Raw genomic sequence first — 14,388 nt, 5'->3', positions numbered from 1 at the left:
AAGAATAATAAAGACCAGTAGTTACAACACATCTCTTCTTAGTGGAAGGAGATAGAAAGGGCTGGGAAGTCAATGAAGAGAGATCTAATTTCAGCATTTGCTCCTATGAAAGTCCTGCTTGTTGCAAAGTTTGGCCTATGAAGAGGGCTCTTAATACTTATTCAATGCCAGGGACAATAGAGAAAAAAAAAGAAATTCAAACACAAAACAGCAGCAATATAATAAATACACACCCTCCATTTTATAAATACTAGCAGAAGTTAATATGTTGCAAAAACCATAAAATATTTCCAGTATAATTTTAAATTCTAGATATCTAAGAGGAAAAGGCACAAAGCTTCAATTTTCTTTATATCAAGACCAATTTAAAAAAGGGTTGTATTTGTTGTCGTGGTGATGTCAAGTGATGACACCAGGTTTCTACTTATAGGGTCAGCCTCTCTTATGAAAATGCCTTTAAATATAAAAAGTGTGCTGAGCACACAGAAAGCACCACTATTGTTCATGCTATGTGTTGTTCCCTCTGTTAGAAGGATGCCCAACTATTTAAACAGCATTATACTAACAGATATTCTTCCATAATGAAAGCCAGGCACTTCAAGCTTCATTCTTTGTCATTCTTTGTGAATGGGCAAGTTATTTAGCCTCTTTCCCTCAGTTCCCTCATCTGAAAAGTGAAGTTAAAGTAGTGCTTACCTGCTTTATAGTATTGAAGTGAGGATTAAGTGGGATAATTCATGTAAATCATAACAGTGCCTGGAATGCAAAAAAGTGCTAAAAATGTTGATGATTATTAAATTCATAAAAATATCTAAGGTGGAGGGGCACCTCAATTATCTTCTACTGAGCTCTAGTGTAAAAACATCTTTCATAAGCATAATTTTACTGTTAAAACTGGTTCCGTCAACTTATTAGTTTGATCATCTCATGACGATTTATTAAATCCTCATTCTGTATTATGTCTTGTGTCAGGGAATTAGTTGATGTTAATCAGTACTTTGTTTTTCACCGAAAGAAAAAAGTTCTCAGCGTTATTAAATCCCAAGTATATGCCAGGTGTTCAGAGTTTTGGAAAAGTTTTTGTCAAAAACTAAACTAGAACGCCTTCAAAGGCTCCCAGATGGTGAGGGAAGGTGAGAAGGGCTGGGCATTGTGCCCGCCTATGGGAAGAAGTTGTTTCTGACCTGGGCCTATTGACTGGCGCTTAAAACCCTCCCGGGCATTCTATCAAGCTGGTAGCTCAATAAGATGCAAGAGTTGCCCTCATTTTGAATTAAATCACGTGCTTAAAAGTGAAGGTGGCAGCGGCCAGAGAGCCCATCCCCCTTCGGGCTGACGGCTTCATCCTGCTCGGCTCTGGCCACATCCTGCTCCTTGACACTCATCAGAGAGCGTTCTCGGAGAAGTGGTGCCTCACCGGTGGCAGGTGTCCCCAGGTAACCCCGCGGCGTGGAGGTCCCCCTTCGCCGGAGACCGCAGCCCAGCTCAGCGGATTCGGGGCGGGCCCCGGGAGGGAAGGTCTGGCTGCCTCGGGAATCCGGAGCCCGCTGGCACTGCGCCAGGCCCAGGGCACCCCAGGCGGGGACGAGGTCCACCTCCTCCCGGAACTGGCCGGCGCCGCGAGGCGGGACCGGCGGCTAGCGCGGGGCTGCGGAGCGCCGGGGGCCATGGAGGTCCTTCCCGCCAGCGGGGGCCGGACGGGGCGCCCGGAGCGGGAGTTCCGCGGTGGCAGCGAGGTGAGGCTAGAGCACGCGGTGGAGGAAGCGGTTCCTGGAGTGGCCGGGACTGTACCCCCGCAAGGGACGGCGGAGCGGCCGCCCGGCTCCCGCGGCTCATGGGAAGGCGAGGAGGAGCCGGAGCCCGAGCCGGGCCAACAGCCCCGCGGCCGCACGAGCCGCACGGCGTCCCTGGTGAGCGGCCTGCTCACCGAGCTGTACAGCTGCACGGAGGAGGAGGAGGTGGCTGCCGGGAGCCGCGGTCCGGGGGGCCGCCCGCGGCGCCGCGACAGCCTGGACAGCTCCACCGAGGCCTCGGGCTCCGACGTGTTCCTGGGCGTGCGCGGCGCCGGCGACTCCCGCGTGTTGCAGGAGCTGCAGGAGCGGCCGAGCCAGCGGCTCCAGATGCAGTACCTGCGGCAGAAAGGTGAGTCGGGGGAGCGGGACTCCTGCGCTCACCTGCGAGCACCTGAACCGAGAGGCCGAGAGATCCGCTATTAAGTTCTGGGTCTCTCCTCGAATTGACTCTGGTGCCTCCATGGTCACACATTCATGACTGCGCTAAGTTCTTATGCCCCTTCTCCCATCCTCTCTCCAGGTGTCCCTTAGAGTATCAGTTGTTGGAATGGTCGGGGTCTCTCCTCCCACTTTCCCCCAAGTGTTTGTGGAGGCCCAAGGGAAGAGGCAGCCGGAATCCTAATTTCTTCGGAACAGCTGTCAGGACTGGGTTGGAGTTTCTGCTACGTATACCTGAAGTTGCCTAGAGGACGCTGGGAGAATAGAGATGACTCCTAGGGATTTTTTTTTTTTTTAAGTTCGCTTTCCCTAGCCACACTATTTAGTGTTTAACTAGTGAGGCAGAATAATTCGATAATGTGGTTTCAAAAGCAGAGCGTGCGAATTCCATTTCCACCAGAACGCAAGGTTCCGAGCTGCTCACCAGGTGTTTTGTTCTGTTCACCGGTTCACCATGGCGGATTAGTGGAGAGTCCTAGAGCATTGGCTTCATTGCAGAATAACTGCTGGTACCTTCCGTTGGCATGGAGAGGTTGATCCCACAAAATGGCCTTGGCTTCATGGGAGGAAAGGCTAATTTGGTGTTTCTTTTGTTATCAAACTCTGAGGCTCTTGTCCTGTTGAGCCTCCCCCCCCCAACTGTTCATAAAAGCTTGCCTCTCAAGCAGAAGTTATTACAGTTGTTCTTTTTCAGAGATATAATAAGATCTCAATTTACAAAATTTAGTGAGATGTGAAAAACAGAAGCTAAGCCACTATAACATTTCTTGGAAGTAATGTCCTTGTACTAAATGAGCAGGGGAGGGATGCAAGAGTACTATGTGATGGTCTCCTATCTTCTCGGTACAAAAATCAGTCTAGCTGGTTCCAGGAAAAACAAACAAATAATAAATCTGGCTGCTTTCTCAAATCTATGTGAACAGCTTTCAGCTTCCTCTTTTGGCTTCCTAGTGAAGATATTTTTTCCCAGCTGATTGTTACAAATGACTTCCACCTTCCTCCCCCATGTTGGCCTCTGGCGGGAGTTAGGCCATTTCATTTTATACAGTTATTTGGTGTTCCTAGAGTGTGTGTTGATCTCAAAAGTTCTGTAGGACAATAACTTTTCAGATTTCAACACAATCAATTTTGAAGAATTATGATTTGTCTTTCTCTTTTTACAAGACTTACTTTTAATTACTGAGAGAGTTTTGGTGATTAGTAATTTCCTTTTGGAAGAAGAAAATTGGCAAGCTAAAGTTTAAAAGAGAGGTAAGTGGTACAGCTTTGCAAGTCGACTTCAGATGAATGACCTCTCTACTAATTGTTCACAAGACCTGTAAGAGTCTGTTTTGCCCCAGTTTCAGTCTTATTATGTACCTAGTACCCTGCTAATCCTTTCTTTTGTAGTCAGCAGTGGTAGGATGACTATGATGACCATTTTATAATGGTACACATTCACTGTTAATAAACATCATTAGAATGTTAGATTTAAGGATCAGGTGATGGATACAGCTGTCTGCTTAAATAATGCTACTTATTATGTGATTTTTCTTTAAGGGTCAAGTAGTAAGTAGCACATGCCTGTAATCCCAGTGACTCAGGAGGCTAAGGCAGGAGGATCATAAGTTTGAGGCCAGCCCCAGCAATTTAGTAAGGTCCTAAGCAACTTAGCCAGAACTTGTCTCAAATAAAAAATAAAAAGGATTAGGGACAAACTACTTTACATTCAGTAGGAGTCTCAATAATGCAGATAACCTCAATAGTGTAGATTAATTCACTTGTTTCACTGTTAGGAATTTTGTTGTAGCACTGATGTAGCACTTATTTTGATGTTTAACATGTGGCTCTTTCTTTAGGTGAGGTACCAAAATGGTTTCTCAGGAAATCTGGACTGTCAGTATTCCCATGGTCAAAGGGATGAACTTTGGAGTTAGACTCCTGGATTGATATCCCACCACTGTTCTGTACTAGCTGTGTGACCTTGGACAAGCTGTTTAACCTCTGTCTCTTTCATTTTTTTGTAAATAAGGATGATGATAATAATGGGTCAGAGGGCTGTGGTGAGAATTTCATAAGTTAATATGTATAAAGTGCTCAATGAATGCTAGAGATTATTTTTGTTGTCATATAAACTAGAATTCCTTAGAGGAAATTGATCACAGGTGACAATTTTCTCAGTTAACACTGTGAAAGGGGCAGTGGCTGGTGTAGGGCATTCAAAAATGTAGACCCACTTCTGTCCCTGGCATGTTTTGATACTGGCTGATGTTACTGGAGAAGACATTTCCACACTGAACTCTGAAAATTCTTCTCATAAACAGTGTATATAATTCAGAGAATGACAGAGCCATAGATAGCTAGGAGTTACTGGGAATGAGATAGGGTTTTTGCATTATCTCATGCTTTTGTGAATGTTAGTTTTAAGAATGGAGACTTTGGGAGGCTGAGGCAGGAGGATTGCGGGTTCAAAGTCTGCTTCAGCAAAAAGCGAGGTGCTAAGCAACTCAGTGAGACCCTGTCTCTAAATAAAATACAAAATAGGGCTGGGGATGTGGCTCAGTGGTTGAGTGTCTGAGTGAGTTCAATCCCTGGTACAAAAAAAATGATGTATACTAATTTATCTGTTGAAATGAAATATATTTTCTTATATATTTTATATATGAAAACTTACCAAGTCTCTAAAAATGAAATATTATACCTGATAGGCTATTTGAAGACTGTATATTTAACACAAAATCAGTATTACTACATTTCTCTACATTGCAAAATGTGGGAAAATTATTTAGAAGGATGATAATTTACAAGGATGAATAGTTTAAAAGAAAAGATTCTTAATAGCTGATTAAAATTTTTTAGTTTTTTACATTAATGATTAACTTATCTTACAGGCTTACCACCTGAGTACTTTAATAATACAAAAAATGTACATACCAACTGGGTGCAGTGGCTTGGGAGGCTGAGGCAGGAGGTTTTCGGGTTCAAAGCCAGCCTTAGCAACTTAGCCAGGCCCTAAGCAACTTAGTATGTTTCTTTTTTTTTTTTTGGGGGGGGGGGTGCCAGTGATTGAACTCAGGGACACTCAACCACTGAGCCACATCCTCAGCCCTAGCCCTATTTTGTATTTTATTTGGAGACAGGGTCTTACTGAGTTGCTTAGCACCTTACCGTTGATGAGGCTGACTGTGAACTCAAGATCCTCCTATCTCAGCCTTCTGAGCCAATGGGATTACAGGCCTGTGCCACCATGCCCAGCCCTAAGCAAGCAACTTAATGAGACCCTGTCTCTAAATAAAATTTAAAAAGGGCTGGGGATTTGACTCAATGGTTAAGCACCCTTGGGTTCAACCCCTAGTACCCTCTCTCCCCAAAAGAGAAAGAAATAAGAAAAGTACATGCCAGATTTCAGAAGCAACCAGAACCAGGAATGGTAAAAACAAGAATCTTTGCTTATATGCTACAGTAGCCTCAAGGGTTAAATTCACAGCATTTACCTCATGAATAGAACAGGAGATGAATAAGTGGCTTTTTTGAGGAATGTCTTAGCTGAATGCATGTATGTAATCTTGGGAAGAACCTAGAATTGGTTGGCTTAAATGAATGTTCTAGATATTTATCTGTTGACCAATATCACATTGAAATTTAAATTCCTCTCAAGATGTTTATTCTCTTTCTATTTTTCTTTCTTTATAGACCCTAATGAACTGAAGGCAATCCTTCAGGAGCTCAAGTACAGAATTGGCATTCAGTCGGCCAAGTTACTTCGGCAGCTGAAGCAGAAAGATAGGCTTCTGCATAAACTACAGAGGAACTGTGATATTGTGACTGCCTGCCTGCAGGCTGTGTCTCAGAAGAGAAGTAAGTACTGGAAAGGGGCAATAGGGATTGTGTTTTTGAATATTTTGAAAAATTATACATGGGTGTTTGTACCCTGGAACTAAGAACCATGAATAACTCAGCTTTTTTTTTTTTTTTTCAGTTCAAATGAATACTTCATGCCTAATGTTATCTTAGTTTTATTATTCCAGACTTGAGGTAGTGCGTCACTTTGACGATGATTATTTTTACTGGATGCTAAATAATGACAAAAATCTTTGTTTTTCAAATAGACATAAACTAAAAGCCATGTCCTTGTTCTCTTTATCTCTGTATTGCTCCAATAAGTGAATTAGACAATTGACCTAAACAAGGAAACTCTTGTAACAGGATCGTACAACTTGCTCTGAAATCTGAAAAGAACAAAGCATTTTAACAAATGAAACCTGTCTCTTGGGTAATCCTCTTATGACTTATAGTTTCATGGCATGTTAATTGAGTTAAAAATAGTTGAATTATCTGATCCATAGTAATACTAGATATGAAAGCTTGTGAATTAATTTTATAATATTCCATGCGATAGTTTTACATTTTACTCTGCTAACATGTCCCTGTTTTTGTTTTGCATTTTTTTGTTAACATGCAGCATGGCAGAACAGTATGTTCAGGTATGGTAAATATAGGCACTGATAGTATGTTTGATAAAATGCCTGTGGCGATTTTTCAGGTGCATGTGAAAATTTCCTTTTCTTTTTTTTTTTTAAATTGCCTTTTCTTGCTTGTTTACTCTATCACATTTTATATGCAAAATAGCACATTCTAGAGATTTTTAAAAAAAATTCTAAATTAATTTTTTTTTTTAGTGAAGCAATTTTTAGGGCTTTATTAGTTTCAGATAAAAAAATTAATGGCTTAAATACCATTGTCATATTTATCACTAAAAGAAAATCCTGTGTTTTCTTGCTCCTCTTTTGATTATATTGCTGTTTATTGTCCCCCAAACTATAAAGGTTTCAATTAATGTGTATTAAACAGAATGCCACTTGGTTATCATAATGATACCGCTATGGACCATACTAAGTGGGAATGTGATCGACAAGACTGGAACCTAACAGGGCTTTCTCTCAGAGTCAGGCCCTTTAATGAAATAGCTAGAGCAGGAAGAAGAGCATGTACGTGGTGGCGGGGGAGGTTATGTGCACGTGTGCATGCATCTATATCAACCTATAACAAATTGGCATGTATATGGTATATGGTAGTATATGGTAGTTTTTCATGGATTCTGATTGATTCAAAAGTGTCAAGTAAAAATTATTTTCCCCTTCTATTATAAGATACTGTGATTTTGACTTTCTCCTTTCAACCATGTGTTTATGTACCTATTGTTGTTTGTACCAGAAGTTAAAGGCATAAAAGGGTAAATGTATGGATGTCCCCCCTGCATTCCTCCTCCCTCTAAGGATTGACTCCAAAACTTCGCCCATGCTATGCAAGTGTTCTACCACTAAGCTATATACCCAGACCTTTTTTTAAAATTAACTTTGAAATGTGATCCCATGAAGTTACCCAGACTGACCTTGAACTTTCAATAATCCTCCTCAGCCTCCCAATTATAGGCATGAGCCACTGTGCCTAGCAATACATGGAGTTTTAGTGTGTAGTAAAGTGCAAGAAAAGATGGATCAGGTGTCAGCACACAGAGAGGAATGTTAGATGAGGTCATGAAAGGGTGGACTGTATTGGTAGTTACTGGGGACTAATAATCATGTGGAATTTAAATTACTTGATTGAGGGGCTGGGGATGTGGCTCAAGCGGTAGCGCGCTCGCCTGGCATGCGCGCGGCCCGGGTTCGAACCTCAGCAGCACCACATACCAACAAAGATGTTGTGTCCGCCGAGAACTAAGAATAAATAAATGTTAAAATTCTCTCTCTCTCTCTCGCTCTCTTTAAAAAAAAAAAAAATAAATAAAATAAATTACTTGATTGACAGAAGGACTGGTAGTTATGTCTTTTTATGGCAAATGTGCCCACAAGTACCCAACTTAATTTGTGAATCTATGAGTGCATCCTTCCTATGTATTTTAGAATTTTTCTTCAATTTCAGCCTGGATTTTGCATTTTAGAGAATATGGGGTTATCTGGCTGCCTTCCTTGAAAGCTTACTTCTCACCTTGGTAATATGACTATTAAATAGAACAGTGTTTTTTGTTGAGCAATAACTACATTAAAATTATTGTCATAGTATGGTACTATTCTATGATGTAGCCAGTTAAAATTTTGACTAAATGGTTATTTATCAATTTTACAACTCCAGAAGTTAGATGTTTTGTGACTAAATGCTTAATTCCAGTAGTTGCGCATTTTACCTCTTTCCTGAACATCAATTAATAATAAATACATTTAACTAGAGTTCTAAAAAGCTGAGATTTCACTATACATTGAATAACTGAACTTTCATTTTGTAGTGATTGGCAATGATGAATTCAAATAGAATATGTTATGTTGACTTGTATGTATTTAACATGCAAAAGTCCAGATAATTTCCATTTCTGCCTGCATGTGGATTTGATGCTTATAATTCTTTGCAAAAGTGATTTTTCCCCTACCATAGAATGCTACAGAATAAAATTGTCTTTTATTAAAAAGGGTTATTTCTCATTAATACATCAAAGAGAACATAATAATTTTGAAACAAGAATCAGAAGTAAATGTGCATTATGATCAAAATGACTAGATCATTTTTATTTCTAACATAAATGATATAACTGCTTAGACTTTATGGTTTCTTATGCCACGCCTTGTGGTAGCATCTCTTTGTTTTAAAACTGGGGTAGACATAAAAAAAAAAGCAACATCAATATTTGTCTTATAGAAGAGCACATTTCTCCCCCTATATTCATCTAAGGAAAATTATTGGCATAAACAACTTAATATTTAAAATAAGATTTAAAAGAACAACAGCAGCTGTTATTTATTGAATACATGCTTTGTGCCAAATTATTGCTTTTTTTTTTTCTTATGAGACTCCAAAAGCATGTTTGTTTTTTTTGTTTTGTTTCTGTGCCAGGGATTGAACACAGGGGCACTTAACCACTGAGCCACATCCCCATCCCTTTTTTATATTTTATTTAGAGACGGGGCCTCACCGAGTTGTTGAGGCTGGAGTTTAACTCATGATCCTCCTGTCTCGGCCTCTGGAGCTGTGGGGATTACAGGCCTGTGCTACTGCACCCAGCTAAAAGCATGTATCTTTATGCACATTTTATTAGGACACTGAGATTCAGAAAGTTTAAGTAATTTGCCTAAGGTCACATAGCTAATAAGGGAGTGAGAAAGAATTTGAAGGTAAAGTCTCAAAAGTAATATGGAAAGGGGCTGAGGTTGTGGCTCAGCGGTAGAGTGCTTGCCTCACATGTGCAAGGCCCTGGGTTCAATCTTCAGCACCACATACAAATAAATAAGTGTATTGTGTCCAACTACAACTAAAAAATAAATATTAAAAAAAGTAACGTGGAAAGAAAGAAAAAGAAAAAATGTCTCACAAGTCCACACTTTCTAACCATGAACTGTGATATAGAATTTTCTAGTTTTTCTTAGCAATTAGATAGACAACTCTATCAACTCTATAATATTATTGGAATGTTGCTGAACTATAAGAAATTTGTAACTTGTAAAAGACACAATAAAGAGTTCAGGTTTGTTAGAATGTGTTGCTTCAGCATAGTTTACATATGAAATAAGTACTTTATCTTTACTTGTTTAAATGGATTATACTGAACAATTTTGATGTTGAGATTTTTATGTGGTTAGCTTAACCTGTTTTTCCTGAAAGTAGATGGAGATCATATTAATTATTAGCATTGTATTGTTTTACAATTTTCTACCTTGCTGTAATAAATGTTTAATTTATGCTGGTTGAGTTTGGGAAATGGAATTTTAAATCAAAAAATAAAATCTAGCTGGCTCTTGAAAATCGTGGTAGGAGAAAACATGAACAAAATGTGAATATACATAGAAATATTGTCTTTGTTATAGCTTTGCCAATAAATACAGGAATTTTATACAGTTTACAACCCATTGTATTAATGCATCTTCGCTGGCATCCTAAATTCATTGTCTGTTATAAATGCCTGGCAGAGGCTCATGCCTTGTCAGGTAGGGCCATCTTTGTTTTGCTTTTCCTGTGCCTGTCTTCTCTGATATAATAATTTGTCCTTTGTAGAAGGAAATGGTATTTGTGCAGCCCCGAGTTTGGTGGCACAGAAAGTCAACATTTTCCACTAAAAATCAGTTTTCTGTGTGTGTGTGTGTGTATTTTTAAATTATAAAAGTAATATACTCAACCAATAATCTATTCCTACATATCTACTGAAGAGAATTGAAGAAACATGTTCCCACAAAAACTTGCACACAAATGTTATATTATTATTATTCATAAGAGCCAAAAAGTGGAAATAATCCAAATGTCTATCAGTGGATAATGAGTAAATAAAATGTGGTAATATCTATTCAATGGAATATTTCTAAGCCATATAAAGAAAGTACTAATGTATGTCACAACGTGGATAAACCTTAAAAATTTTTTTAAATCTAAGTGAAAGAAGCCAGACACAAAAATCCGCATATTGTACATTCTATTTGAAATGACCAGAGTAGGCAAGTCTGTAAGACAAAGTAGATTAGTGGTTACTAGGGGTTGGAAAGGGTGGAACAGAGTGGAATGGAGAGTGATTGCTAATGTTATAGTTTTTTTTTTTTCTTTTTCTTTTTGGTACTGGTGATTTAACCCAGGGTTGTTTTACCACTGAGCTACAGCCCCATCCATTCTTATTTTTTATTCTGAAACAGGGTCTTGCTAAATTGCTTAGAGCCTCCCTAAGTTGCTAATTTGCTGAGGCTGGCCTGGAACTTGGAATCCTCCTACTTTAGCCCCTTGAGTTGTTAAGCGTATACCTGTAATCTTAACAACCCAGCTAGATTTCTTATTGGGGTGATGAAATTTTTCTGGAATTGATAGTGTTGATGGTTACTTTGTGAATATCACCAATACGTATAGTCAAAAAGGATGAATTTTATGGTTAAGTGAATTACGTCTTAATAAAAGTGTTAAAATTTAATATACTTGTGGAAACTTTCAAACATACAGAAATATAAAAAGAAGAGGAAAGAAATAATTTTCTAAAGACAGTCCCTTCTTATTTTAGAATATTTATTCAAGTGGGTTTTTTTTTTAATATGTACTTTTCCCAAAGTCATGATAGTACATAACATTTCTGTGTCCTACCTTTTCCATATAACACATCATAAACTGATGCCATTTGGTATAAATATTCATAAACATAATTTTTAATGGCTGATGCACTGTTTTTCAGTCAACCGTTTCGTTTCAGTGTAGCATTGAAATACTGAAGAATTTTCTTCCAGTCATGAGTACAGAAATAACAACTCAAATTGATTTAAGTTAAACAAGGAAATTGATTGGCATATTTATAAGTCCAGGGATGTGCTTTTGGGTATTGTTAAATCAGGTCTAGCTGTTCAAACAGAATTTTGGAGAACATGACTTCATCTCTTAGCTGTGCTTGCCTGGGTGCTACACAAGGCCAGCATGGCCGGCAGCGGCTCCAGTTCAGCAGCCCTACCTGGAAGAACAGATTTCTTTTTCCACAGATCTAGGAAGTCCCATAACTCACTTTCCTCAACCTTCCTGGACTCATGCTCACTAGAATTAATAACTCCTTATTTATGTATATAAGAAAGTGATAAGTGCTATAGAAGGAAAAAAAGGGGAGCTTGTGGATTTGGAGTGGTTTGGTATTGATGGTCTTTTGGATTTTAACTATTTTATTACATGTGTGGGTGGCTGTGTAATTTTCTTTTTTCTGATTACTAATGTGGTTTATTGGCTATTTGAATATCCATTTTTTGTGAGGTGCCTGTTTCTCTCTAGAATTTTCTGCTTTTTTATTTTATAGATTTGTTGGAGTTCTTTATGTATTTTGAATATGAGTTTTTGTCAAATATATGTTGAAAATATTTTGTCCAGCTTATTTGGCCTGCCTTTTCACTCTGTGTCATTTAGTGAGCAGTAGTTCTTAATTTCTATATTGTTCCATTTATGAGTCTTAGCTGTTTACAGGCAGATTCCATGTGCACTCATGGAGTCCCATCATCAGCACGGCCTCGTACTTGGTTTAAAGCTTTGCTGCTGCTGTCTTGAAACTCTCATTTTTTTGAACAAGTGGCTTTACAAGTTATATAGCCAGTCCTGCATTTACAGCTGGTGGATTTTCCATGAAGTTTAAGAAATCTTTATTTATTTTACCCCAAACTCTAGAAGCTTTATTTTATTTTAATTTAATTTTATGTTTTGCAGTGCTGGGAATTGAACCCAGAGCCTTAAGCATGCCAAGCAGGTGCTTGACCACTAGCCTGCACCCCCAGCTTAGAAGCTTTCCTATTTTGTTTTCAAATAGAGATCTAACTGCCCCCCGGAACTGGTAAATTTTATCTCTGTGATGTGACATAGGAGTCAAATTTCATATGTGTTCATGTAGATATTTAAGTGATCCAGCCTTGTGTATTGAAGACACATCTTTTAACATGACTCTGTGATGTCATTTTTGTGTTAAAAAAAAAAAAAGCTTTCTGCATGTGCACGGATCTGCTTGTGGGTTCTTGTTTTGCTTTATTTTTTTAAAAATTGTTTATCCCTGAGCCAATAAAACACTTATTTTCAATATTGTATTTTATAATAGCCTTAATATCTGAAAACATATGTCCTTACACCTTGTTCATCTTTGGCTATTCTTTTTTTTTTTTAAATAATTTTGTAGATTTTTTTTTCTTTAAAGAGTGAGAGAGAGAGAGAACCTTTTAATATTTATTTTTTAGTTTTCAGGGAACACAACATCTTTGTATGTGGTGCTGAGGATTGAACCCAGGCCGCACACATGCCAGTCCAGTGCACTACTGCCTGAACCACATCCCCAGCCCTGTTTTGGCTATTCTTGACTCTTTGGGGAAAATTGTCATCTTTACAGTGTTGGATCTTTCAATCCATAAATATGGCACATCTCTCCAACAGTATTTTAAAATTTATTAGTATTCTATAGTTTTCTGTTTCTAGTGTCTATAAAGATATATCTTTAAATTTATTCTTAGGTAGTTGATGTTTCTTGACAATATTTTAAATAGTAGTCTTAAAAAATTTACTTTTTTACTTTTGCTGCTTTGTACAAATATAGTTTTCTGTTTACTGACTTGATGGTATCTGGTAGTCTTTTTCTTTTGTTGATTTCAATAATATTTCTGTAAATTTTGTATTTTTATCTTATGTGACTACTGTGTTTTTTTTTTTTTTTAAAGAGAGAGAGAGAATTTTTTTAGTATTATATTTTTTAGTATTTGGCGGCCACAACACTACTGTGGTTTTTAAACCTTCATTTTATTTACTTATTTTTAGGTGATGCTGAAGATCAAACCCAGTGCCTCACATGTGCTAGGCAAGTGCTCTACCACTGAGTTTCAAACCCAGGCCCTCGTTTCTTTTTCTTTTGCCTTGTGCACTGCCTGGGGCTTTCAGTAGAATATCAAATGGCAATAATGATAATATGATAGATATTTTCTCCTTGTGTTAAACCTCAGAAGGAAAGCTTTCTTTTCATTTCACCAATTAGTACAATGCTTGTGAAAGTTTTCTGTATAACTCTTTGATTAAATTAAGGACATCCTTTTGTCCAATTTGCTAAGATGCTGAATTTCATCACATTTTATCTATTGTATTGAAATGACATGTTGAATTTTATGAATTCTGTTGAATGTTAAAGAAATCTTTCATTTCTGGAAAAATCCTAACCTGGTCCTGATGTATTCTTTATATATAAATTGAGTGGGTTTGGTTTGCTAATTCTTTGGTATAATGTTTGCATCTATGTTCATGAATGAAACTGACTTATAATTCTCATTCTTGTAATGTTCTTATCAGATTTTGAGAGAAAGAAAAAGTTATAGAGCTTGCCTTTCTGTTCTCTGGAAGAGATTGTGTAAGACTGGTATTATCTCTTTCACAAATATTTGGTTGAATTCACTGGTAAACACATTTGGACCTGAAATTTTCTTTATAGAAAGATTTGTAACTATGAATGTAACTTTTAAAATAATTATAGAGTGATTTATATTTTCTATTTCTTCTTATATTAGCTTTGGTAAACTATGTAGAATTTTCCATTTTATATAACTTTTCACCTTGTAGGCATAAGATTTTTAAGAATATATATTTTTAAATATTTATTTTTTAGCTTTAGGTGGACATAATATCTTTATTTTATTTTTATTTGGTGCTGAGGATTGAACCCAGT

General features: G+C 37.9%; 1 protein-coding gene across 3 annotated transcripts in view; it reads left to right on the top strand.

Annotated features, from left to right (window-relative positions):
- Window positions 1–1,323: 1,323 nt before the first annotated feature.
- Window positions 1,324–14,388, top strand: part of Tbc1d30 (TBC1 domain family member 30) — an 87,382-nt gene continuing 74,317 nt past the window's right edge. For 2 of the 3 annotated variants that reach the window (XM_040280376.2, XM_040280374.2), the window contains exons 1-2: window positions 1,329–2,142; window positions 5,904–6,068. In XM_040280376.2, coding sequence (XP_040136310.2) covers window positions 1,668–2,142; window positions 5,904–6,068 — 640 coding nt within the window. In that variant the 5' untranslated portion in view covers window positions 1,329–1,667. Of the gene's footprint in view, window positions 2,143–5,903; window positions 6,069–14,388 lie in introns of all 3 variants that reach the window. The other variant, XM_040280375.2, reaches the window with a different exon arrangement.

The sequence above is a fragment of the Ictidomys tridecemlineatus genome, chromosome 6 (assembly GCF_052094955.1).
Source record: "Ictidomys tridecemlineatus isolate mIctTri1 chromosome 6, mIctTri1.hap1, whole genome shotgun sequence".
NCBI lineage: Eukaryota > Metazoa > Chordata > Mammalia > Rodentia > Sciuridae > Ictidomys > Ictidomys tridecemlineatus.
This window is presented reverse-complemented; position numbering and strand designations above follow the sequence as displayed.